The sequence below is a fragment of the Papaver somniferum genome, chromosome 2 (genome assembly GCF_003573695.1).
Source record: "Papaver somniferum cultivar HN1 chromosome 2, ASM357369v1, whole genome shotgun sequence".
Classification (NCBI taxonomy): Eukaryota; Viridiplantae; Streptophyta; class Magnoliopsida; order Ranunculales; family Papaveraceae; genus Papaver; species Papaver somniferum.
Window position 1 is genome coordinate 96,925,088 of NC_039359.1, and position 24,300 is coordinate 96,949,387.

At 36.6% G+C, this 24,300-nt stretch overlaps 4 protein-coding genes across 5 annotated transcripts; 2 read left to right on the plus strand and 2 right to left on the minus strand.

Annotated features, from left to right (window-relative positions):
* Window positions 1–925: 925 nt before the first annotated feature.
* Window positions 926–4,864, plus strand: LOC113348495 (growth hormone-regulated TBC protein 1-like). The gene is made up of 7 exons (XM_026592289.1): window positions 926–1,976; window positions 2,894–3,010; window positions 3,106–3,284; window positions 3,404–3,497; window positions 3,632–3,709; window positions 3,847–3,948; window positions 4,365–4,864. The coding sequence occupies exons 1-7, from the start codon at window positions 1,491–1,493 to the stop codon at window positions 4,515–4,517; spliced, it is 1,209 nt and encodes a 402-aa protein (XP_026448074.1). The 5' UTR covers window positions 926–1,490; the 3' UTR covers window positions 4,518–4,864.
* Window positions 4,865–7,672: 2,808 nt separating this feature from the next.
* LOC113351660 lies at window positions 7,673–8,161 on the minus strand. The gene has a single exon (XM_026595603.1). It carries the CDS (start codon window positions 8,159–8,161, stop codon window positions 7,673–7,675), a length of 489 nt encoding a protein of 162 aa, XP_026451388.1.
* A 1,016-nt stretch (window positions 8,162–9,177) lies between these two features.
* LOC113353740 lies at window positions 9,178–11,927 on the plus strand. Its single transcript, XM_026597245.1, has 2 exons — window positions 9,178–9,454; window positions 11,677–11,927. The coding sequence occupies exons 1-2, from the start codon at window positions 9,303–9,305 to the stop codon at window positions 11,750–11,752; spliced, it is 228 nt and encodes a 75-aa protein (XP_026453030.1). The 5' UTR covers window positions 9,178–9,302; the 3' UTR covers window positions 11,753–11,927.
* A 560-nt stretch (window positions 11,928–12,487) lies between these two features.
* LOC113348496 (fimbrin-5-like) lies at window positions 12,488–19,829 on the minus strand. Of its 2 annotated transcripts, none has more exons than XM_026592291.1 (15): window positions 19,671–19,829; window positions 19,266–19,386; window positions 18,980–19,150; window positions 17,888–18,126; window positions 17,618–17,789; window positions 17,482–17,520; window positions 17,216–17,284; window positions 16,992–17,108; window positions 16,456–16,667; window positions 15,238–15,393; window positions 14,941–15,140; window positions 14,521–14,678; window positions 14,342–14,438; window positions 14,114–14,205; window positions 12,488–13,310 (listed from the first exon to the last, which is right to left on the minus strand). In XM_026592291.1, exons 2-15 carry the CDS (start codon window positions 19,347–19,349, stop codon window positions 12,795–12,797), a joined length of 2,322 nt encoding a protein of 773 aa, XP_026448076.1. In that variant the 5' UTR covers window positions 19,350–19,386; window positions 19,671–19,829; the 3' UTR covers window positions 12,488–12,794. The 2 variants fall into 2 exon arrangements, with proteins under 2 accessions (XP_026448076.1, XP_026448077.1); XM_026592292.1 differs by having other exon boundaries at window positions 19,266–19,468; window positions 19,671–19,827.
* Between the last annotated feature and the right edge of the window lie 4,471 nt (window positions 19,830–24,300).

Here is a 24,300-nt window from a genome sequence, read left to right on the forward strand (position 1 = left end):
GATTGTGACCTAATTCAACTAATATATAACAAAATTTCATATATTTACTCCAAGATTGGATCATCTTTCAATAGGAAACCCTAAATTTTCTCACTAAAAATAGCAAAATGAATATATAAATATGCAGAAAAATACTCGGGATAGAATCGAATTTGATGGACTCTGTCACTCTGGTATTCCAAGACTCCAAGTACATATCTAGATTCTAGATATAGAATGAATCAATAAAATCGGAAAGGAATAATTAGGCCGGGTAAATGGGTAGGCAAACGGGACGGGTTGACAGGACGGGTACCGGGCCGGGCAAGACTTTTTTACTCATGGCCTGTGCCCGTCCTATTATTTAAAAGGGTTAGGCCGGGCTAGCCTGTGACGGGCAACGGGTACCCATGGGCTGTTATGGGTAAGGGCGGACGGTACTGGGCTTAGGGCTGCCGGGCAGAATTTACACCCCTAAAATCCCAATCTTTGGATCGATACCCCGAGCAACGTTTTTGGTTCTAGGTATGTGTTTTTCATTTCCCTTATCCATTGTTTTATAAACGAATCGACGATGTTTTGATTTTACGATTCGCAGTGATGTTTCGGTTGAACACAAGAACGAGGGAAAGTTTTTTTTTCTTCCACAATCGGAAGATAATATGAAAATGGAAGAAGAAGAGTTGAAATGAGCAGAATTTTTTTTGATTTGGTTTTTATACAGTTTTACCAGAAGGGCATTTATGTAACTTCAATATCATATAGGGTACCCCTTAACTAGAGTCTTTGGCTGAGTATAAATTGATGGCCCCTAAATCGTTTCGGATGGCCCCTAAATCGTTTCGGATGGCCCCTAAAAACGGGAGGATTTAAATCTTAAACCTACTCACTCACCCGTTGGTCCAAATACACAACCCCACCTCTCCTCCATCATCATAATCAATTTTCATTCACTCATTCAACATCTTTAGCCCACCATTAACGTTTTTCACATGTAACGCAGAGCTACACATAATTAATCACCACTTACGGTTTCTCACTGTATATCAAAAACATACCCCTCCGGGTTTGCTCTTACTTACCTTAGACTTCACATTTTCATTGCAAAAAAAATCGGTTTTTTTTTTCTTTTTGCCCCCCTCTTACACACATCTCCCAACTTCCATGGGTCTCAGAATTCATTTCTGCAAGAATCATATCCATGTGGTTTTTTTGTTGAGTCTAAAATAATTCAGACTTTTTCAAAAAAAGGATCCTTTTTTTTCTTCCCTCAGATTTCAAGTTCTAGTACCACATAATTAAAGCAAAATAATAATTCCTCATTGAAAAAAGGAAAAAAAAACTTTAATTTTTATTTTAAAATTTTGAATAGTTTACTAATTTCATGAATCTTCCTTCTTCCTCTCATTGAAAAAGAAGAAAATACCCCAATCTAATCCTATTTTTATTTCTTAAAGGAGATGTGCAGCTTTGAATAATCATCATCATCATCATCATCATCAGAAGAAGAAATGTTTGGGACTCAATCAAGAGAAATCTCCCATGAATTTCAACCCCAAGTTTTTAAAACAAGTATACAAACAAGAAGGGCGAATATAACTGTAAAGTTCCAAGATTTATATGGATTCACAGTGGAAGGAAATGTTGATGATGTGAATATATTAAATGAGTTAAGAGAGAAAGTTAGACAACAAGGTCGTGTATGGTGGGCATTAGAAGCTAGCAAAGGTGCTAATTGGTATTTGCAACCTCCTCCTGCAGTTTCCACATCAAAGATTTCTGTGGGTTCTTTAAAATCATCAGCCCTTGCAGTTGCAAATACAATCGCGTTGAAAAAGCTTATCAGAAATGGGATTCCACCTCTGCTTAGGCCAAAAGTTTGGCTTTCTATCTCTGGGGCAGCAAAGAAAAAATCAACTGTTCCTGAGAGTTATTATGTTGATTTGCTTAAAGCTGTGGAAGGCAAGGTTACTCCTGCAACAAAGCAGATTGATCAGGTGAAGAATCCTTTCTCCTTCTTCTTCTTCTTTTTGGATGATGCCGATTTGGAGAATATGATTTTTGTTTGTTTGCTTGATTTGTTGAATGGGTTTTGATTTGATTTGGAGGATTGGTAATTGATTCAAGGCATTTGAGTTGAAATGGTAACATTGTATAGAAAACTGTAAAATGATATGATCTTCTAATGAAACTGCAAATGTTTGATGAATTGTCAACTTTTATTACCTAGCTTTGCTGTTGATCTTGATTATAATGATGGGAGAGATCTGATTGTGACCTTGAATGGAGATGTTATATTGCATTATCTGGTTAGAACAAATTTTATTTGCCAATGTAACTCTGAGGAATAGGAGATAGAGTTGCAAGATAGTCATTACTTCTGTACCTTGAAAGAACAGGTTCGGTGGATTAAATAGCTTGGGAAAGAATACTAGAGATACTTAACTTTAAGGAATCCAGCTTATTGGTGCTTGATTGTCTTTTGATCGTTTAACTTTTACAAATTCTATGCTTTAATCTAATTGTACCCACGGCACAACCCTATGCTTGACATATATCTAAAATACGAGTGTAGATAGCTTTAGTAAAGTCAACTTTGCATGTATGAAATTTGAAATGTCTCTGAAAAACTAATATACTTTCCAACCAGTCATTTCTACTTCCTTTTGCAATCTTAATTCTCTTATCACATATAGTCTTATATTGTTAAATCAGGCATCCTTTGATGTGATCACTGAAAAAAAAAGGGTTACATGCTAGGTACAACCATTGTGCTAGAGAATGTAAGAATGTTAATACAACAATTCTTTGAGGATGGTAAATACAAAATAGATACTTAAGGATGCACCAACATAATTTACTTTGAAGGATCGTTCCGAATGATTTTTGTTAATTCTTATCCAATGAATTTCAGGATCTACCACGCACATTCCCTGGTCATCCATGGTTAGACACCATGGAAGGACATGCATCTCTACGACGTGTTCTTGTTGCGTATTCTTTTCGGGATTGCCATGTTGGGTATTGTCAGGTCTGTTGACTTAAGATAAGTCTATCTCTTTCTAGTCACTTTAGACTGTGGATTCTATTAACTTGCTCTTCCTTTACTTTTCTAAAATATTACAGGGGTTGAATTATGTGGCAGCGTTACTATTACTAGTCATGAAAACAGAGGAAGATGCATTCTGGATGCTAGCTGTCCTCTTAGAAAATGTGCTGGTGAATGATTGTTACACGGACAATTTGTCTGGATGCCATGTTGAACAAAGGGTGTTTAAAGATTTGCTTGCTAAGAAGTGCCCAATGTAATCCATGGTTTAGATATCTAATTCCTATGTGTTCTATTTGAAATTCATTAGTGATGTTTTTGTTGCTCGTCAGCTAATCGCTTTTCCCTGGTTCTGAAAATGATGTCAACCTGCAGGCTCTATAATCATTTAGAATCTATTGGTTTCGATGTTTCGCTTGTTGCAACAGAGTGGTTCTTGTGCCTCTTCTCTAAAAGCTTGCCATCCGAGGTTAGAGAAAACTACCCCACTGTTCTCTTTCCATTACTTCTCCTACATAGAAATTAATTAACATTGAAAGAAAATCAGAAAGGAGGCTTGGCTACTCGTTTGTTAAATCTTCTGCTGACGGATTTGTTTTTCAGACAACACTGCGGGTATGGGATGTCCTCTTTAATGAGGGAGCCAAGGTTCTATTTCATGTGGCTTTGGCTATCTTTAGGGTAATATTTGCAGATCTGATTTGTCTTGTCATGTTGCATTTTTCATGTTTTTATGTGAATCCATTACGAGGGTTCCCGATTTAGTTTCCCGCATGGTGACTGTGTACAAGATTGTAAGTTTTCTAATTCATTTGCAGATGAAAGAAATGGAGTTGCTAATGACCCAACATGTTGGCGATGTGATTAGTATCATTCAGAGAACAACTCATCACCTCTATGAACCTGAAGATTTATTGACAGTAAGCCAAAGCCATTTCTCCTTTTCACTTTTATTAGCTACTTGCATGGGCACTAGCAGTTGGCATGATATCCTATAACTCTTCATTTAGAGAAAGCTTAAACCCATTTTCTAATAGGACCGCTAGCATCCAGAGAAAGCTTGCACTAGCAGTTGACATGATACCGGTGGAGTTATTGCAAGGTTTAGATTTCTGAGGGGGAGATGCTTGCAATAGTTTGGATTAGATGTTTGAACATTGAGATGATTGCTGAAGTATGGAACTGTATCTCTAATGGGTTTGCAGCGACAAAAAATCCATATTATGAGCAAACCTTTATTAGCGCTATATGTAAAATGTTAGTCGGGGCATTTAGCAAGATTTCAGGCCTTTGCCACTGAAAAATAAATAAGTTTCCTCTTGATGATTTTATGCAGGTGGCTTTCGATAAGGTAAGTTCTATGACAGAAAACACTATAACAAAGCAGCGGAAAAAACAAGAACCAGCAGTAATGGCAGAGCTTGATCAGAGACTGAAACGGTTAAACTCGATGAAATTGGATGAAGGATCGCCAGAATCGCCCAGATAGTGACCAGTTATTCATTTCTTTCTTTTACTCGAAATCACAATGCGTTTTGGCATTCCCACTTGAGGTCTGCTGCATGGTAGCTTATAACATAAGTAACAAAGGGGGAAGAGTAGTAATGTTCTGTGTTAAAAGAATCGCTGTGCCAAAGGACAAGACCTAAAGTGTAAAAAAGAAAAACAATAGGATGTTGATAGGCTTGTTGTATTATAAATTTTTGAAAATATAGTTACTTGTTGTGCAACTCTCCATCAATTTGGTGAGTTTCTGAGTCTTTAATTTACTTCAAAACATTTTAGCTCTTATATAAAGAATCATTCTCCTTGAGGGAGCTTTCCGTTGTTGTTCCACTCTTGGATGCCCCCCTTGTAGTATGTTACCATCTGCAGGCTCTTGATCCACCTTTCTGTCTAATGTGGAGTTGTAGTACCTCGTTTGCAGTATCACTTAGATTATAGCAAAGAGTAATCCATTAGTTATCACTACGGAGAGATTAAAACCGAGCAGCACAAACCAAGTTCCAAAGCTGGGAAAATTTGCAAGTAAGGGATGAACTTGCAAAAACTCAACACTCCGTTGTCTTAATATGCAACATCATACTGTCAAATGGCAATGTCATAGTATTCTGTATCATTATGTTGAAGAAGAGGGCACCGTGAATTCCAACGACTAAACTTTTCTTCACTGCCCTTTGAAGGCCAAAGTGTCAGACTAAAATGAAATAGCTATGGCACTTTCAACCGCCAACACGTTTAATACGCAAAGTCTATCTTCCTCATCGGCATATACTACCTCCAATGTAAGAAAGAAATTAATACTATCACTTTTTCATTTTTAGGCAGAAAATATGTTAAAATGAGAAAAATGATAGTGTCATTTTTTCAGAAAAATATGGGTATTGTGTTGCATACCGCCGGTTCTTATGGGCTTGGCATGGCAAAGTCCCAGGTTTGCCACTTTTGCACCTACTATGGACATGGTAAAGTGGCAAACATGTAATTTGCCACTTATCCAGGCCAGGTCAAGTTTCAACCGAGCGGTCGACCAGCTTTGTTTAGATCGCCAGCGGTTTACACTCAGCCGGTCGGTCTAGTCTTCATTGCCCAGTAGAATATGATCTAACGGCCATAAATCCTCCCTATAAATACCAAATTACACTTCCATTTTAACTCACACCTTCTCTACTCTTCACACTTCTCACATTTGTTAAAATCAAAAACAAATTTAATCATCCAACTCTTTCATTCACTCGTATTGTGTAGCTTTTTAATATGTCACAATCTAATTCTCAATTGACTAAAAGTAAGAAGATTAGTGGTCCAAAATTTACCTTAGCCGAAGATGAAAGCATTTGCAGAAACTATGTGTTCTTTACACAAGATAGTATCGATGGTGCCCAACAACAATCTACCAAGTTGTGGGATAACATATTTGCTAAATTTCGTGAAGAAACTATCAACATCAACGTTCGTAATGCAAATGGATTGCTCGGTCGCTTTGTTGTAATGAACGCCCAAGTTGCCTTGTATGTTGTTGCTGCTATAATGCAAGCTGCTCGTGCTCGAGCGAGCGGTCTTGTCGATGTTGATGTCGAACGAAAGTGTCGAAATGATTGGCACCACAAACATGGGAAAAATTTTCGTTATGAAAGTTGTTATCATATTCTGAACGTGTTGCCTAAATATAATCCAGAAGTGTTAGCAAATATGCACCACACACTTCTTCTCCTTCAACACCAGCTTCACAACCATCTCAATCATCTCAACCCCCTCCGGGGAATCCATTTTCTTCACCACAAACCACTACAAACAACAATTTCAACTTGAATATCAATGTTGCGATTAAGAGAAAACTATTAAGAAGAAACGTTGCAAGAGCAGCGAGAAAGCTGCCCAAGAAGGAAAAGCAAGTGAAAGTTTTTTGAATACTTTAATAGATTATCATAAGAACGTCGAAAAACAAAGAATATTAGACCGGCAGTTCATGAATAGGGAGATGAAAAAACATCGACAAACTCACGAGAAATTTGTTTCAAAGTCTGACAAGAATAAGATTCTAAATGCAAACACCTCAACAACGACCCACAGACAATTGATGGTATGTGAGATGGAGATGGACAGGTTAACAGAGGAGTTGGAAGAAAAACGTAACAAGAGAAATTTGGAAAAACAATTTGAAGGTCAAGCTGAAGATGAGGATGATGGAGATCACGATGAAGTAAAGCCAATTAATTAATTAATTTATGTATCAGCTTTAATTTTAATGAAAATGTAGTAGTTCAGTTATGATGAATGAAGTTGTAGTAGTTTTTCATTACATTAAAACTTAAACTTGACAACATCTATTGAAATGAAACACTAAAAAATTAAAGCTTGGCAAAATACATTAAAACTTAAAATTAAAACTAAAACTAAACTTAAGACTAACATCCTATACGAGTTATGAGAAACTCCTTATGAATTTGGAAATGCGCTTCGTATTAAAAAAAAAAAAATCCTTTCCATCTTCATCACTCGTCTCGAGTTCGTATTCTTAATTCAGCATTGGCGTCACCTCTAAGACGATATCGATTGATAATCCTTCTCATATCTATAAAATCCATAAGATCTCTTTAGTCATTAATCGACAAAAAAAGCAGCTCGATCCCGGTTATGAGGGTTACATATCTCTGTGCAGAAGGTTTCATGAAGTTTACCTCAATAACTCATACTGGGTAAACCATTCATCCGTCGTTCTTCACCTCTCTACAGGTAGTATATTACATAGTTTCTACAAAGAGATAATTCTTCATCTTCAATAAATCTAGGATCATCCATAAATTACCCAGAAAGTAGAGAAGTTTTTAAGTGAAGGTGTGATTTTGAAATGGATAAAATGGTATGTATATATAAGGATTATTGGTGATTGAGTCTAGGACGCTAGCGATGCATTCTACGTCGTTGGCAATTGAGTCTAGACCGTTGAAAAACGTAAAAAACTTAAAACGATTCGAACAACTTCAAAAATAAACTATGAAACAAACAATTAAACTTAAACAACTACACTTTACAATACTACTCAATTCGCCCTCCATCTCTTCCAAACTCAGCCCACATATTCGCTCTGAGATCTTCCCTTAATCTGTCATACAAAGTTTTGTTTTCAATGTGACAAGTCATTTACGCATAATTCCTTGCAGGTAATCCTCTTTCTGGTTGAGTTTCAGGCCTTAAGTCTTCATCTTCATGGTTATTCAATTCTCGGGTTTCTTGAATTACCATGTTATGCATAATTATGCAAGTCGGCATAGTCTTATGCATTTCACGAGCACTTAGAGCACGATAAGGCCCACAAATGATGGCGAACTTCCGCTTCAGAATTCCAAAAGCTCGTTCCACATCCTTTCTCAGTTCCATTTGTCTATTATTGAAATAAGAGTATGAACGACCCATTTCACCGGCAGGTGGCTGACGGTAACAATGAACTAAAGTTGACCATTTTTGGACAAATTCCATCTGCAAGATATAATAACCATGAGGGTAGCGACTCCCGTTGATAATGAAATTTACCTGGGGACTAATTTCATACTTTAAATCTTCAAACAAAGGCGATTTGTGTAAAACATTTACATCGTTCTGAGATCCCAGAAGACCAAAAAAGCATGCCATATCCAACAATCATAAGAAGCAGCAGCCTCAAAAATCCCCTTTCCTGATTTTGCTTTAATATATCTCTAACATCTGCGTCAGTTGGTTTTCGTCAATAGGTTGGACCAAAATGATTAATCATTTCTTCGCAAAACAGCGCAAGATACTTGTATGCGGTTGTTTTGCCCATATGAAGGTACTCATCATTAGAATCTGGAGGTTTGTCATATCCTAGAATCCTTAGGTCGAAGTAACCTTTTGTTTGGGGCTATGACCTCTAATATTCAGTGCATCATATTGATAATTAAATTAAGGTTCAACCTGAAAAAGCTCACCAATAATCTTTAGCACCAAATGTCGGGGCATGCAGAACTGGCCTTGGAAATTTTCATCAGAGAACACACATTCCGGAAGAAAATAATCGTGCATCATCTTCTCGTGCCATGCATCCATACCCCGGTACGTATATCTTCGTGTGAATACATAGCTGCATCAAATTATTGGTTAGTCCTCTATCTTCATCTGACTCATCATCAATTTGTCGCAACGCCTGAACAAACATTCATTGTTGTTCTTCAAATCGATCAATATGAATACACACCTCTTCGTCAGAAGAATCCATTGATTTGGAACTACAAATTAAACCGAAGATTAAGGTACAAAAGAGCAGAATGATAGAGTTAATGAAAAAATGAGGTGTGATTAAATTGAATTGAATGGGATGAATTTATAGGGAGACGTGGGGTAAATACCCGTTACATCATTATTTTAAAAGCGACCAACTCTACAACGAGCGGTCTGCACTTAACCGCCAACTGTCTAGTTTCTATCAGAACGGTCGAGTTTAGACCGCCTAACCATTTTCTCATCGTAGCGTGCACAGTTTGTCAGGCCAGCTGACATGGCAAATGGGTGGGTTAGCCACCATCATAGGAACCGGCCTAATCACACTTTACTGACCGGCAAAAAGTTAAAATCGTAAGGGTCGCCCCTATCCAGATCCGGAGGGGCTTAACAGGCATCTTACTAGGCATCAAGTATCTTACTGGGCCATGTAAACAGAAAGAGAAATTCTTCTTTCTTCTTCTTCTTCCCAAAGTCTCTCAATCCAGGACATCAAATTTCTAGGGTTTACACGATTACAGCTGGTCGTGGTGAAAAAATGGCATTGACAAACTTCATATTAACAGTAGCAGGTGTAGGTGCAGCTATTCTTCTACTTAGGGGTGATGTGAGACAAACAGCTTCAATTTTCAAACGCAATGTTCGCCATATTCGTAAGTGGGTTGAAGAAGAATCTGCTGCTGTTACCAAGTAAGCCTCACAATCTCTCTGACTTCTATAAATGTTAGGGTTTCTGTAGATATTGTTTTGATTCCATGATAACTTAACATATATCCATTAAGTATTTATAATTAGCTTAAACCCTAATAAAAATAAAATTGTTATGGCATACCCCAAATTCACTATGCTAGGAAATACAATAACTCAGAACTGGTAATGTGTTAAGCTGAAAACTCTGTGGTATGGTATTACTGGTATTGCTTATTTGCTTGCATAACAGTAGGAGTTATGTTTTCCACACCACATGGTCATTACACGATCAAGGACACATTAGCACGAACTCGTAGTATGTTGTCAGAAATAATATTATGTGTATCTAAAAGAGACAACGAAAATGAAATTAAAAACCAGCTAGGCTCTTATGGATATGTTTTAAGGCTCTAGCTTTGACTTCATCGCCTTGAACGGTTGAGCTGGAATAAACTGCTAAAAAAAGCCCTAAAGTGCTACTACTGACTGATTAGTTAAATTTAACCAGTAACGACTTGATATCCCAAACAGGAGCTAGTCAAAGAGCAGGACAGTTGGAGTCATCTGGTCTTTCGAGGTCATGTTTATCGACGTGGCTATTTGAATGTTTAGAGTAGAGTTTTTAAGCATTGAATTAGCTGATATGATTTGCCGATACACGCTCGTGAATCTGTGTAGCTTTGATTCCTGTAGAGTTTGGTTATCAGGGAGTTTAAGTTGTTTTGAATCAATGTTCATTTTAGACAAATACAGAAAAGTCATAACTGCGACATACCAGCAAGTGCCAGTTGTTAAGATATTGTTCTGTCAGTGTGCTTTTGAAGTGTTCAGGTTGTGAATTACCTGAGGTGCGGAGGTCTTTATTAGGAAATGAGATCACACGTTAAACAAAAACAATTCCTTCCTTAATACTTGAAACAACATAAATTGTCCCTGCATTTGACTAGATGTGCCAGTTGTGCAACTGAACAAGATCAAATTGCTCACCAGTTAAACACTTTTTCATGACCTCAGCTGATGCAACACTGCGATCATTCTGCACCATTTGACCACCGCTTCAACAAGTCCTTATCTCGAACGTTGATTGGATATTTAGAAATTATGTATTTCAATTGTTTAAGCCATTATTACCCAACAACATAACATCAGAAGAAGCCATGGGATGTAGATCTTATTCATGACAGTCACTCGTAGTCAGCCAATTGTATGCAATCCTCATGCCAGATAAGAGAACTAACACATGTCATGCATATCCAAGTTCTTAAGATACCTAGCTAGCCATTACTCGAAACAGGGAGATAGATAAACATTTTGAAAAACCAAGCATTAGTGAAGGGATACCGCAGATAGTGAGGTTCTTGTAAAATGGGATTATGTGACCAATGGAACTAAAGTGGACAAGCATCGTACGTGTAGACATGATTAAGCTAACTACTGCTAGAGAGAAGTAAAAGAAGTTCATGGCTACAAACAGTAATTATTCAATCATACATTCTTCCAAACACAGATTAATGTCCTTTGTTTTGATTTGTGACTGTTGCTTTTATCTTTAAGTTGCAGGAATTGCTTATGCAGGGCCGACCCTTCCATTAAAGCAAGCTAACCCTTGCTTGAGGCCACACATGAGAGGGGGCCACAAATTAGAAAATTTCAAAATAGACCTTAGCTAGCTACTCTTAAGTGGAGAAAAGAGAAGGTCAAAACCGGTTTTTATTAGAGACATTTACTGTTTTGTATACGAAGTTTTTGTTTAGCTGATAAAATGGTGCGTCTTTATTAGATTCAATTGAATAAAAGTTCCACCTATTTGATACACACATATTATAAGTGGTTGTATGTATCCGGGGTACTAGCTAGTTAAGCTACCTCCCACCGCTGTTAGTTATCCGTAGATATGTAGTACAGATGCACATAGATGTGTGTCAAAAATAAACCCTGTGTCACAATATGTTAATTTGATAATCTATGAACAAAAAATGTATGGATACATATCTTCTGCATCAGTTATCGACAAGTTTGCTGTTCTGCTGTAAAATTTTTACAAAGACAATCAACTGTTGGGCGATGATTGTTGGAATGCTTTTCTAACTAGCATTGATCCATAACTTCTTTTCTCCCAACTGGGACACAGAGAAATATTTGCTTTAGGCCACCAGAATCCCAGGACAGGGACTGTGCTTATTCATTGTTTGATTATTTTTTTTGGTTCAATCTGCTTTCAGGGCAGGTGACAAGGCAGTCAAGGAGATAGAGTCGAAGGTTCCTCATAAGGATATACCCAAAGACGGCAAGCACTAAGATTGCCAGAGATATATTTTGCTTTTTTGTTCTTGATCGGCATGACAGAGAGACATCCCTGGAGCTCAATATGTATTAGGCCAAATTTATAAACCAGAATCCATCTGTTACATTTGACATCTTGTACATCCTTTACCTCTTTATGTTTGAGCAATAAAATCTTATATTTGACTAATCTGAATGAAAAGAACTTGGAAAAGAGTTCTGAGAACTTAAGTTTGATCTGCTTGTAGGTTCTACCAAGACAGAGAGTAAGGGAAAACATTTCATAGGCTCTCTCTAGGCTGAATTTGAATGCAAAAATTTATGAGTTTTTACATTGCTTGTTTGGGATCTAGTGTAGTGCTGCTGACCAAAGAAAACACCAGTATTTTGCTGGCGCAAGCCCAGGAAAAACCAATTCGCCATTTTCGCCTATTAGACCATAAGGCCCATAACACATCGAGCTAAAGGCTGCTCTCAGTACACAAATTTCTAGGAAGATAAGAATTGATTCTTTCAAATTCGTATATTCTCTATCATACTACAACACAGTGTGGTCGGGAAAACGTTTCATGTAACTAACAGAATACGAGAAAATTATGAAACTGGTGGTGGTACACATTGGAGATGTACGGGCATGAAGCCCTTTACAGCTTCCCTGGTGACAAACTATTTTACGGAGAAAAATATTAGCAAGAACTTCTTTGTGACCCATTTCAGTTTACAAATAAATCCCCATCACTCTTTTATGTATTCTGGATTCCCCTTTATATATTAAGTAAAGATTTCTCATCATCATCCCACTGTGATATTGTCAAAAGAATTGGACAAAATTTCTGAAAGCAGCAATTAAAACAAAGTTGAAGTAAAACAATTACCGAGCCTGTACATTTCAAATTGAACAGATTTACAAGTACTTTACTTTTGACTATTAGGCATTTTGACAACAATTTTGGAATCGATTCTCACTTTCAGAAGTATAATTTTGAAACTATTTGTATAGAATGTTGGTCCGAGTTGAGATTTGGAATTTTATCTGCATGTTGTGGCCATCTTACGCTCATGCATCAGAAAGGGTATCTTCTCTTTCATCCTGTGAGGAGGATACTTTCAAGTCCAACTCTTCCTCTGACAGTAGTGTGTTATTGTCCTCGTCCTTCACAGAAGCATCTGGGTTGGATGGGGAAGCGTCAAGGATGGATGGTGAAGCGTCTGGAGCATCTGGGTTGGATGGTGAAGTGTCTGGAGCATCCGGGGTGGATGGAGAAGCATCAACGATGGATGGGGAAGCGTCTGGAGCATCCGGGGTGGATGGAGAAGCATCAACGATGGATGGGGAAGCGTCTGGAGCATCTGGGGTGGATGGGGAATCTGGGACTGATGTGGAAACATCTGGAGTCGAAGGGGAGGCATCTGAAGTCAATGCAGAGCTATTGGCAGCTGATAGGCAGGCGTATGAAGCCGATGGGGAGGCGCTTGGGGAAGCAGACGGGGATGAGTCGGGCTCAGTTGCTTGCCGCTGCAGGCTCCAGTACATAATGCTGGCTGTCAAAGTCAAGATCATCTTCTGGTTTACCTGTCACACGTGAGTATCACAGTGCGTTAGTAAGAAAGTTATGTTACGGTACCAATTAAACTAAAACTTTTCGCCAATCAAGTCATGAGTCAAGTCATGCAACTACGTTAACTGGATAATCTGAGTTATTCCAGTAGCCTGCTGGAAACTCTTTGAACTTGGACACATGTAACCAAGTACAGTGTCTTAGCATAAAGAACTAGTTGGTTAGTTCATGCGACTTTTTACAAATATAAAAAAATTAACTGAAGAAAAAAGAAATATAGTCAATCCAGGCATCATAGTAGTTGATGTGGAAGTACTTAATATCCGCACCCATATCAAATGCGGTGTTTGTTTTTGGTTTTTTTTGCAAGTTCCTAATAGGAATTACCAGGAAGCAGAAATAACTCTAAACTGTTTCACTCAAAGAAAGGAAAATCAGGGGTGTTTAAATAATGCTCCCTAATTTAAGTGGAAACTGAATCACCTATATAAATTAACAAAAAGAGCTAATTTGCTAACTTCAAGTTTCTTTTTGCTTAAGAAGTTCTTCCAAAAGTTCATTTCTAATCACAGTCTAAACTCAATAAAGTTTTGTTCTCATTTTACTTTTTTTTTTAATCATGTCTCCTTCATAAAGCATTATAATGTATCCATATTCAGAACTTTCAAGGACCCAAATAGAGATATTTGGATTCTTCTTTGGGTTAGGAATGACCTTTATCCTTCCTAAAGTTATCAAGATAGCATTAGGGGTATGGAGCTGTCTAAAGAATCCAAAAGAACCAAAATCCACTCTTCCGTCCAATTTTTATGCTTACCTCCATGATGTCCTCGGGTAACAAGTAAATGGAACAACCAAGTTTCCGTGCAACACTGATTATGTATGTAGCATTCAACCTCTTGTCTTCCTCTGTTATTTCCACAATGAACACACTACTGTCAGTAAATTTAACTTTTAACAGACTATTTTCATACTTCATTTCCAAAAATGAAATAATGAATGGTCATTTAATAATATTATTAGAATCCACGTTTTACTAACTTACCAGTATCCCCGTCCGCAACAACTTTCCAATTAACAACCCTTGGTTTCACAGCACTAAGAAGCTCGAGAAAAAATATACCATTTGATAGTTTCTTATCCTGATAAAGAATGAATTAATGTGAAATATGATAACGAGATTCTCCGAAGTAATAATACTATTGAAATGTCAAATTTACTTACCCTGAAACTATCCATTTGAGAAGTTTTGCCGGAACTTTTTACTTTATTGTTAGCCCAGCTTAAGATATCAGAATCAGTCATCTCCTTCCCTTGAGAGTGAGATCTCAAGTTTTTCAAGAGCTTCAGTATATTAAACCTCATCAGCTGCCACAGAAAGGCTGAAACACATTTGAACAGATAGTGAAATCTAGATCAGGGATCCTTTTAATGAAAAGATTATGAAATTCTAAGGTATTTCTGTGAACACTATGGTAGCATTCTATTAACTTGGCTACTTATTTGCTCAGTTGTAAATACTGATTGAAATCACTAATGTGGAGTCTACACTACATAAACCAAATTCAAGAACTTCTTTTCAATTGCAACAAACAACCATTTGCATTTCCGCAACAAAGTTTCTCCAAGATGCATGGCACTTACCAAGTATGAGCTTCTTATTGCCTGCCACAAAGTCATTTCCAGCCACACCAACTAAGGAGAAGTTTAATTCCTTCCCAATTCTTATGACTTGGTTGCAATTCTCTACCTTCTTAAATGGCATCTTAATTGGAGGCTTCGTCGCGTGCTTCCAGTTAACTACTCCAGGAGAGACCTTGTCAAGCACTTCCAGAAGAACCCATCTGCAAGAACGGGAAAAAAATAAATTATACTAATAATAATGAAAAAAAAATAATCAAAACCGGCAGGTTAACTACCAAAATAAATAGGCAAGCTTACCCATTTCTGACATCATCGAATACATTATTGACATATGTATTAATTCCAAGACTGTTAATCCAAAACCTGAAACATCTCTCTTGTCTAGATACTTCAATATCTTCAGGCAGCATGTCTGCTAAGTTGATCTTTTTCAAGTCCATCGACAATCCATTTCTGCAAAATAGATCCTCACCAATAGCATTAACTACTGTCTCCCAGTAGAAAACAAATAATAACTGACATTTGAAATAAAAGAGGAAGGATCTCATAATATTGCTAAGAAATTTCGCAGACTCCAATTGCCCAAAGGAGAAGCAAAATAAACAATAAAAAAAGAAAAGAAAAGAAAAGAAAAGAAAAGAAAAAAGAATCACTCGAAAGCTGATCAAAAGAAAATTTGGAGAAGAATATGAAATTAAGACGAGAAGAACGAATAAAGCCAGCCTTCCCGGAGGGATCTGAATCCCCATGATCAGTAGGTATTACAATGACCTTTATTTTATTAACTAATTGGGTATCCAATCAGAACCTATGAATGTCGCGCACAGAAAGTTACCAAAGAAATTTACTTGAGCGCCTAACTTTAAGGGATGCCATGTTGATGCTTAAATGGTCCATGAGACCAGCATCAATAGTTTAAGTTTTATAAATTTTACACTCAGCACTATCATGGAAACAACATAAGTCGGTTTTGTTTTTTAAATTGTGAGTTAAGTAACCTAATCTGAGGACGACAACCTCAGACACTGTGAGAAAACTTTCAGAAGTCTGCTCATGATTAAGCTCAGCAGGACAACTGGGTAAAACCAAGTCAACAATATGAGCTAATACGGATGGTTAGATTGATTCTGTGTTGGGACAGGATCCGAACATATTTAATTTGTAGATATTAACACCGAGTTGTTAATTTTTGATGACATGTCTACATGTACAACCACATCCTACTCTATAAGATGAGGTAAGACATTTGATGCAGCATGTTCCAAGTACAGACATCTGGAGTTCAAACTTAAGAATAACAAACAAGATAGGTTTTAAACAATCTTGAGTTGTATTGTTTGGTCCCGTAAATCAAGCACACAACACCTATAGAGAAGTTGCTAAAAATAGCACATGCACCAGCAAGGCTGCATTTATGAAAGACAAAGCCTGTATATAGACAAATCTTCTACCATCAACACAAGAAGGAAGGCTTCAGCTCAATTTAAGCGATGACCAGATAATAACCATTCGTACCTGTGATGGAATATATGTGCCACAAATGCAAGGTTCAGATTTGTCGATCCCTCAACAATGTCCTTCGCAGTTAAATATCTTTTGCAGTTCATTCTGTCTGCATGCTCAAGAACTCTTTCTGCTCTTTCGTGTGGGTCCTTTGTATCCAGTGTGGATGGGCTTGCGTGTTCCGGTGCAAGAACATTAAGCAGATGCGCGTAAGCCACTCCATCCTGAAAGGGTATGGCTTAATTATCACTATGGTGAAGCAACAAACACATCAAATTAAGCAGGGGGCATCTCAGACTATGATTTCTTCTTCATTTGGCAAAAGATTAACTAATTTAACTAGTGAAAAGTTCTGAACCTCAACTAGTTTTATTTTGTTCTCTAGACGTAACACTAACGACTATGGTTCACCTATCCAACAACCTTTCACATATATCGAGTGAGCAAGTGAGCCTACAATCAAGTTCCACTCAATTGCAAAAAATCAGATCCATCAACTAGATGTTACAGATCCTACGAATAAAGACAGGAATTGCTGCAACTCTTACCTTCAAATCAGTGGAAAAATTGGTGATTTGTTTCTTGAAGCCTGCCTTTCCCAGCTGGAAGTTCATCCATCTCAGTAAAATCTTTTCTGGGGGTAAACTTATGAGATCTTCTAAGTCCTGCAAAATACAAATTACGCATATAAAGACGTGGTAATTCTTCTCCACCGTTTCTGTTTCCCCTCCTTAATAGGGTAAAAAAAAACAGAATATTTGAAACCTCTCACCTTCGTGTCATCCACCAATTCCACCAGTTGAGGGGTCTTCTTTAGGTTAAGGTCTGCTAATAGTTGGATCTGAAATTTTCAAGAATGCATGCAGCATAGTAAGACAAATGAAAGAATGAGAGCAAGTTGAGTAAATGTCCACGACTTCGAGACCCACACTTCCACACCGAAGGGAAGCCTAACCCTGACTCCCTACCAGTGTGATCCTAATATAACAAGCACACATACATGGACGATATCTATATTTACACAATTCACCTACCAACCTTTATTATCTGAGAAATCAATCCGAGTACCAGGTGAGGCTGTAAGAAAAACAATAAAAGATACTTCAGCACAAGAGAATGACTACAAAAATTTTAGTAATGACTGAGGAACGTAAAAGAAAAAGTTCTCGCTCACCCTTCCTTCTACCAAATCGTGTGCTCCAATATTAACCACTGTACAGCCAATAGCCTTGGCAGAGTTTAAACAAAGTGTGTGGTTTTCATTTCTCTCCCACGGATTAAGAACCGTTTTGGTGTTAATAGCGCGTTCATCTATTGTTCCGGGAACAGCAACATTAATCAACTTACTGCAAAATTCCGGTAAAACGTCAAACACTGTGAAATAGTATCTTTCCTACTCGCAATTCAGATTTAGCAATTTCACATGGATAAGATAAACACATACCAGAGAAGAACTCCATCTTTGATAAGGTCAAATAGACTATCCGTTGCAGGATCCAAAGGTAGATATTTCTTCAGGAACTTGTCATCCGCAAGATAGCTGTTTATATGAACAACATAAGAAGATTTCTCCGTTTCACTGATTGTGTGGCGAAGAGTTGTTGTTGCGGCATTAAGAAATGTTGCTGACATTTTTGTGTCTCCATGTTTTGATGTAGCTTGGGCTCTCAAAACTAAATATGCCTGTCCATTCAATATGTTTAAAGCAACGTGATCAATCCATCTCTCAAACCCAGGGAAGTCAAAATTTACTTTTGCTAACCCACTTATCATGACGAATACTAAAGAAACACTTTTGGAGTCTTACAACGCCACTACGTTCAACTCAACTTTGTACTCATTGGAAACCATTCGATTAAACGAACAACTGATTACGCGGTTGAGAATCACTTATATATCTACAATTGATTTTGCATGTAAAAGTTTCTGGACTGTTTAGCATAACCCACTTTATGAGAATTCTTCAAAATTCCAAAATACTCATTCCATTGAAAGGATGTGATAAAGAAATGGCAACATAAGATTAATGTATCGATGTATCAATATTTGATTGGCAAGAAAAAAAAATTGTGTAAAGATCTGCTTTAGATGCAGTTGACATATTTTACTTCTATGTGATACTATTTCTACTATGGTTATTCGAGGTAGTGGTGACAATGGTGGTACTTACTTGTGGCTAAGGTGGTAGAGAGAAGATGCTGGTACATGGAAATGCAATATTCAGTTATGTATAAATAAACAAGCTCTAGTACTGATACGATGGTTTCATATATTCCAGACAACTAGAACACAATATGAAGAGTAAGCAGTTTTCACAGAATCACGTTCAAAAGTAAAGCATTCCATAAATCAGTACATTATATTATTCTTTATGCTGCATTATACGATCCAAGTCATAACAGCATTTGAAGCTAGGAACAGTGCACACGTAAGAGAACAAGCTAAGATTGCAATTGTTTTCCTTTCTATCAGTAAATCTACTAACAATTGCATACAACATGACGAAGATGAGGAAGTGTAGAGACGTAAAACTCACTCTTAGGAAGGATTCGAAATCAATCTCTACTGCCATATCAGAGTAGGACTCCCCCAATATCCCTTGAATCTCTTCCGCCGTATATGTTTCATTGAAAGCCTTTAATCTTGCCATAACAGTAGGCAAATCTCCCAGAGTAACTTTCCCTGATTTCGCCCTCAATGAAATAAACTACAACACAATTCAACAACAAAATGGAAACAGATTACAAACAATTGAAATAAAAATGAGTAAAGAAGATTCGATAAAAACTGATCAAAAGATCTCAAGACAACATACTACATACTTTGGATTTGAGACCTCGTAGCTCGACCTGAGTGAATTGACTTTGAAGCCATGGATCAGAAACATGAACACCTTCAAAGCTCATCTTTCCAAGAAACTCTATAAATCCAATCTAATTGTCTCTACAAACCAATAAATCCAAATTCCAAACCAAATTTTAGATCCAAATTTTCAGATTCTCCATCGTACATGCATCAAATGGCTCTACCATCAACAACAGCAAAAAACATTCAGAAAATGGAAAAAACGTTCAATTCAATGGAGTGAAAAAGGATGTTTGTCACAAAAAGCAAATGTTGAAATTCTGTTGATTGATTGTTTGTTACACAAACGAAAGAAAAAAGAATTAATAATTATTGGGATTTTTAAGGAGGAGGATTAATTAAAGAGAACGCAAAGTGCAAACCTGTTCACATATTCATGGTCTCATTCGAAACAGGGTCATGGCATGTTAAAAGTTTTTTTTTCTTCTTCAATAAGATTTTGTTTTCTTCTTCGTCGTCGTCTGTAAAGGGCAGGGGGGATTATGGGGATGCAGTCAGAAGAAATCTGAAACACATTGATGGACGGACACCGCTCTTTGTTTATTCATTTCAGATGATTCCAAATGGGACCCACCAACACGTTGTAATGAGACAACGGATTCACGTTGATCCCATGAACCAACAACTGTTTTATTAACACCGACGCGCCAAAGATTACCGGTTTTGGTTTTAACCAGCTCAGGTCTTGGTGGGAATAGTTATTACTGTACCGATTCATTTGTGAATATTGAAATCGGGTATTATGAAGTGAGTCAAGTGACTCGTTGTTTATTTTTAAGTTAGGTAATATTGGAGCTCACGATTTGGTTCCCATTAAAGGCAGTTCTTATGGGACTAGCAAATCCTAGATTTGTTCATTTTACTCCCACTGTGGTGTATGAACAAACATGAAACATGGATGGATGGATGGATGGATGGGATACATGCATTTTTATATGCCACGCAATATCAGTAAGATTGCGCGGTCTATTTTCAGTCGATGATGGCCGTATTATAACAACATATCACTTTCACAACTTAAGATCCGATTACATTGTATTAGTTCATTTTGTTTGTCAATAAAAACTTAGAGGAGAAGATACAATAATGGTGGTGCAAATACGATAATAGAACCACTCAAGCATTGTTCGTTTTGATCACATTTTTCATAGTCGAAAACTCAGTTTGGTCATCCACGTGAAACTGCCCTTGCAGTTTAACCATAAATGAAAATGTTATAACATTTTTCTTATAAAGAAGATAAAATTCATTACAGAATAATTCATTCAACATACTATTATAGTGTTGTTCACTGACAAAACCACACGTACAAACCATATGTGTGAATATAAAAAAAAATGTAAACTGGATGCTTATCATGCGCTATTGTAGCTCCTTGTCCTGCACCACATCATTGTTTATGGTAATATCCCCCTCAAGCTGATAGGAGCAAAGAGCATCTTGAGCTTCGATCTTAGCAGAGTAACGCATGGATCATGAAGTGCCTTTATGAAGATATCTGCAATTTGATCTATAGTGTTGACATCAAAGACATCAAGAGCCTTTGATTGTACTGATTGTCTTATAAAATGATAATCCAAACGAAAATGGTTTATTCTATAATGCATAACTGGATTGAAGTAAGAGAGACATAACATATATTATCACAGCCAAGTCCGGGAATGCCATAGATAGAGAAATGAATGTCTTGTAACACGTAAAAAATCCAAATTAGTTATATAGTGTTATGAGCCAATATCTTGTATTTTGCTTCAGTGTCGGATCTGGCCACAATGGTTTGTTCCTTGAAAAAGAAAGAAATGATATTTGAGCGAAGATAAACACAGTGTCCACCAGTAAACAATGTATCGTCAACACAATCATCCCAATCAACATATAAGAAACCTAAAAGAAAAAAAAGATAATTTGTTGAAGTGTAGACCAAAACCCGGAGTACCCTTGACATATCTCAAGATTTTTTTAGCTGCTACTATATGAGTAACTCTAGTATGATGCATATTTTGACAAACTAGAATCACAACATAAGAGAGTTTTGGTATTGTTCATGTAAGATAGTGTAGAGGACCTATCAAAGATCCATATTTGTAGGATTGTCAATAAGCTCACTAACATCCTTACTTAACTTGTCAGATACAGTGATGGGAGTCTGACAAGATTTTGCACCTTCCTTGTGATGCTTATTCAAGAGATATACAAGATACTTTGCTTCAGATAGGAAAATATAATCAGAATCCTTTTTGATCTCAAGATCCAAGAAATAACACATATTTCCTAAATTTATGATAGGAAATTGAACTTGTAGGTGCGAAACGACTTTCTGAAAGAATGTAGAAGATAAAGTTATGCGAAAAGTGTTAGAGTATTGCTCGGTTGAACCCGCCATGCATTAGTATGTCAAGGTTGGTTGTCATATTTAGTTTCAAAACTTAAGGTCGCTGGATTATATTGCTAGTGTCAACTTCATTACATTAGATTAGAAAATCTAGAAATGTTGATACATACAAGTATTTATTTGAAGACCTATCGACATCAACAAACACATCATCCTTCTGTTCGAGATTAGTAATACAAGACTTGACTTGTTTTCATTTGTATCTACGTTAGTTTCAAATAGTTTAGATTGAAAACATAACATGCGGAGTTATATAATATATATATATATATATATATAACTCTAGTATTAGAGACTTGATCATATTATTATCATCAGACTGTCAAGGAAGAATATACAGTTGTATCACAACTTATGTATATTGAATTATGAAGTATAACGCTTATCTTTTGAACTTCGTAATTGCGACATAGACACTATCTGTATAACTTGTTACTAGATTGTGTAATGAAGTTAGGATTGATCACATGCCTGGAAAACTATGACTAACTACATGAGTTTAAGGAGTATACTTGCGAAACTTGTTTCATAATTGAAATGAAACAATGGGATTGGTGTTCTGATTCCTATTGGGGATCTATTACACGATCAATCCCTACCTATTGGGAATCTTTAGCTGGACCGATCCCTATTGGGGATCTTTAGCTGGACCGATCCCGATAGCAAAGTTATATTTCCGGTTTCATGAATTCTCTAGGGTTTGTGTGATTTTCGGAATATGATTTGCTATTTTGAAAAGTTCAAGATGTTTACAGAGCAAGTAATTTGAACATGTGTAAATCCTATTCTTTTATTGTTCAAAGATATTTCTTAATACTCAAGGTGAGATCCCAAACCGAAATGTTTGTGAATATTCTTTTGATAATTTCGAATATGTATGATTTATTTTTTCAGCAAGTAAAACATGTCTCTGAAAGAAATATTAGTAAATTATACTTGTATACCAGCTAATATTTAGTTGTCATCTATGAGGGATATCGGTATAATAGTTGGACATTGGTTTGAATAAACAAAACTGAAAATTGGTATTTATTGCGTATTTTTGGAATATTTTGGGTTATAGAAATTCCTTAGTGTCCAATCTACCTTGGTTTGTTCTTCTTACAAACTTATCCCGATGCAGGCACTTCATTTTGTAGTCATTGCGTAGCCGAATAATAGATTACTTGTAATACTATCTTGTAGAGAGAGTAACCTAATTATGTGAAATCTCTTACGTCAACTTGTTTAAAGAATTTTGTAGGATCAAGAAGCGTCTAGAAACTACCATTTGTGGGAAACTAGAATATACATTGTTATTTTAGTTTTCGATTATTGATTTGCAAATGGTGTCAGATCTTGATTGCACCTGGTTCAATTATTCTTGAGAGCCTTCTCTTCGAACATAAGGTCACTCAAACTAGATCAAGGTTTGACAATACTTCAGATCTGTTTTTAGATCTGACGATAGACTTGTGATCATTCATTTTCAACATACTACATTTTGTGTGTGATGGATCATAAGTGGGATCAAGTTTATTTGTGCAGGTGAATAGAAGACATTGAAGATTTGAAGACAATAAGATTTCTTAAAGGCTACAAAGAGATCTCCGTCTCTAAATCTACTTTTATTGCATTCCTTAAAAATACTTTTTAACAATCCTTTAAGACAGCGTAGCCTAATACTTTTGACATGACGTTTCTTGATTTTAACCCTTTCAGAGACACTATTTTTTTCCTTTAGTCTCTTTACCATCAACTAGGAGATTGGAGGTCTTAATTGAATTGAGCAGTTTTCCATAAGCACGTGCTTTTAGGGTCGATTACAAACACAAACTTATTAGATTTCAACATGCTTGCCTGCTCTGATACCAATTGAAAACGAGGGGTTACCACGTGAACCAAATTTTTCGTTCAACACCTTATATGGACAAAATCGTAATACAATTCCAAGTAGACCAACTTAATGATCTTTGACCTAAATTGTACAAAGAGTTTATACCTCTTTCTCTTACAATCAGAATGTTCTAGACAATGGAGTCTATGAATTTGATATAACCCTAAGAGTACTTGGACGATTCCAAAGATCAATATCAAGTTCAACCTAGTTGAATCCAATAAACTAATTGGAATTCTTCCAAGTATTAAACTTGTTATCTATCTTTCAAGATACGAATTTTACAAGAACAAGTTCTTACAATCGATCACAATCAATATCGATTATGTACTACTTGTGATATTCCTATTATAACTAATATAATGCGGGGAAAAAAACATACAAGACACCATAAGTTTTGTTAACGAGGAGTCTGCAACTACATAAAAAACCCGGGATCTCGTTCATATTTGAAAACCAAATTTTATTAAGCTTCTACAGACATTAGCTAATTTCGGACTTGAATGTAGTTGAGACCGAATCCACCCTCCAAGCTATTCAGTTACAGTCCCACTCCTTACTTCCCTTGAATCTCGCAAGACTCAACGCAATTGATTCCCTTAGATGGCGTCCTTTACAGCCTGAGAGTTGCTTAAGCCCAGGTGAAGAATTTTTATGCCAATTAGCCTTTAACAGATAAGCCTATTTGATTTTCGTTTAGATCGTGCGATCAAGGTAGGGAAAT

What these genes read in the sequence shown, in the direction of transcription:
- LOC113348495 (XM_026592289.1), top strand. Translation starts at nt 1,491, where the DNA reads ATGTTTGGGACTCAATCAAGAGAAATCTCCCATGAATTTCAACCCCAA. An exon ending in CTTGCTAAGAAGTGCCCAAT is followed by an intron (nt 3,285 to 3,403) that starts GTAATCCATGGT and finishes GTCAACCTGCAG; the next exon opens with GCTCTATAATCATTTAGAAT. An exon ending in CTAAAAGCTTGCCATCCGAG is followed by an intron (nt 3,498 to 3,631) that starts GTTAGAGAAAAC and finishes TTTGTTTTTCAG; the next exon opens with ACAACACTGCGGGTATGGGA.
- LOC113351660 (XM_026595603.1), bottom strand. Translation starts at nt 8,161, where the DNA reads ATGGCATGCTTTTTTGGTCTTCTGGGATCTCAGAACGATGTAAATGTT.
- LOC113353740 (XM_026597245.1), top strand. Translation starts at nt 9,303, where the DNA reads ATGGCATTGACAAACTTCATATTAACAGTAGCAGGTGTAGGTGCAGCT. An exon ending in GAATCTGCTGCTGTTACCAA is followed by an intron (nt 9,455 to 11,676) that starts GTAAGCCTCACA and finishes ATCTGCTTTCAG; the next exon opens with GGCAGGTGACAAGGCAGTCA.
- LOC113348496 (XM_026592291.1), bottom strand. Translation starts at nt 19,349, where the DNA reads ATGAGCTTTGAAGGTGTTCATGTTTCTGATCCATGGCTTCAAAGTCAA. An exon ending in TGTTGCGGACGGGGATACTG is followed by an intron (nt 14,206 to 14,341) that starts GTAAGTTAGTAA and finishes TGGAAATAACAG; the next exon opens with AGGAAGACAAGAGGTTGAAT. An exon ending in TACCCGAGGACATCATGGAG is followed by an intron (nt 13,311 to 14,113) that starts GTAAGCATAAAA and finishes CACGTGTGACAG; the next exon opens with GTAAACCAGAAGATGATCTT.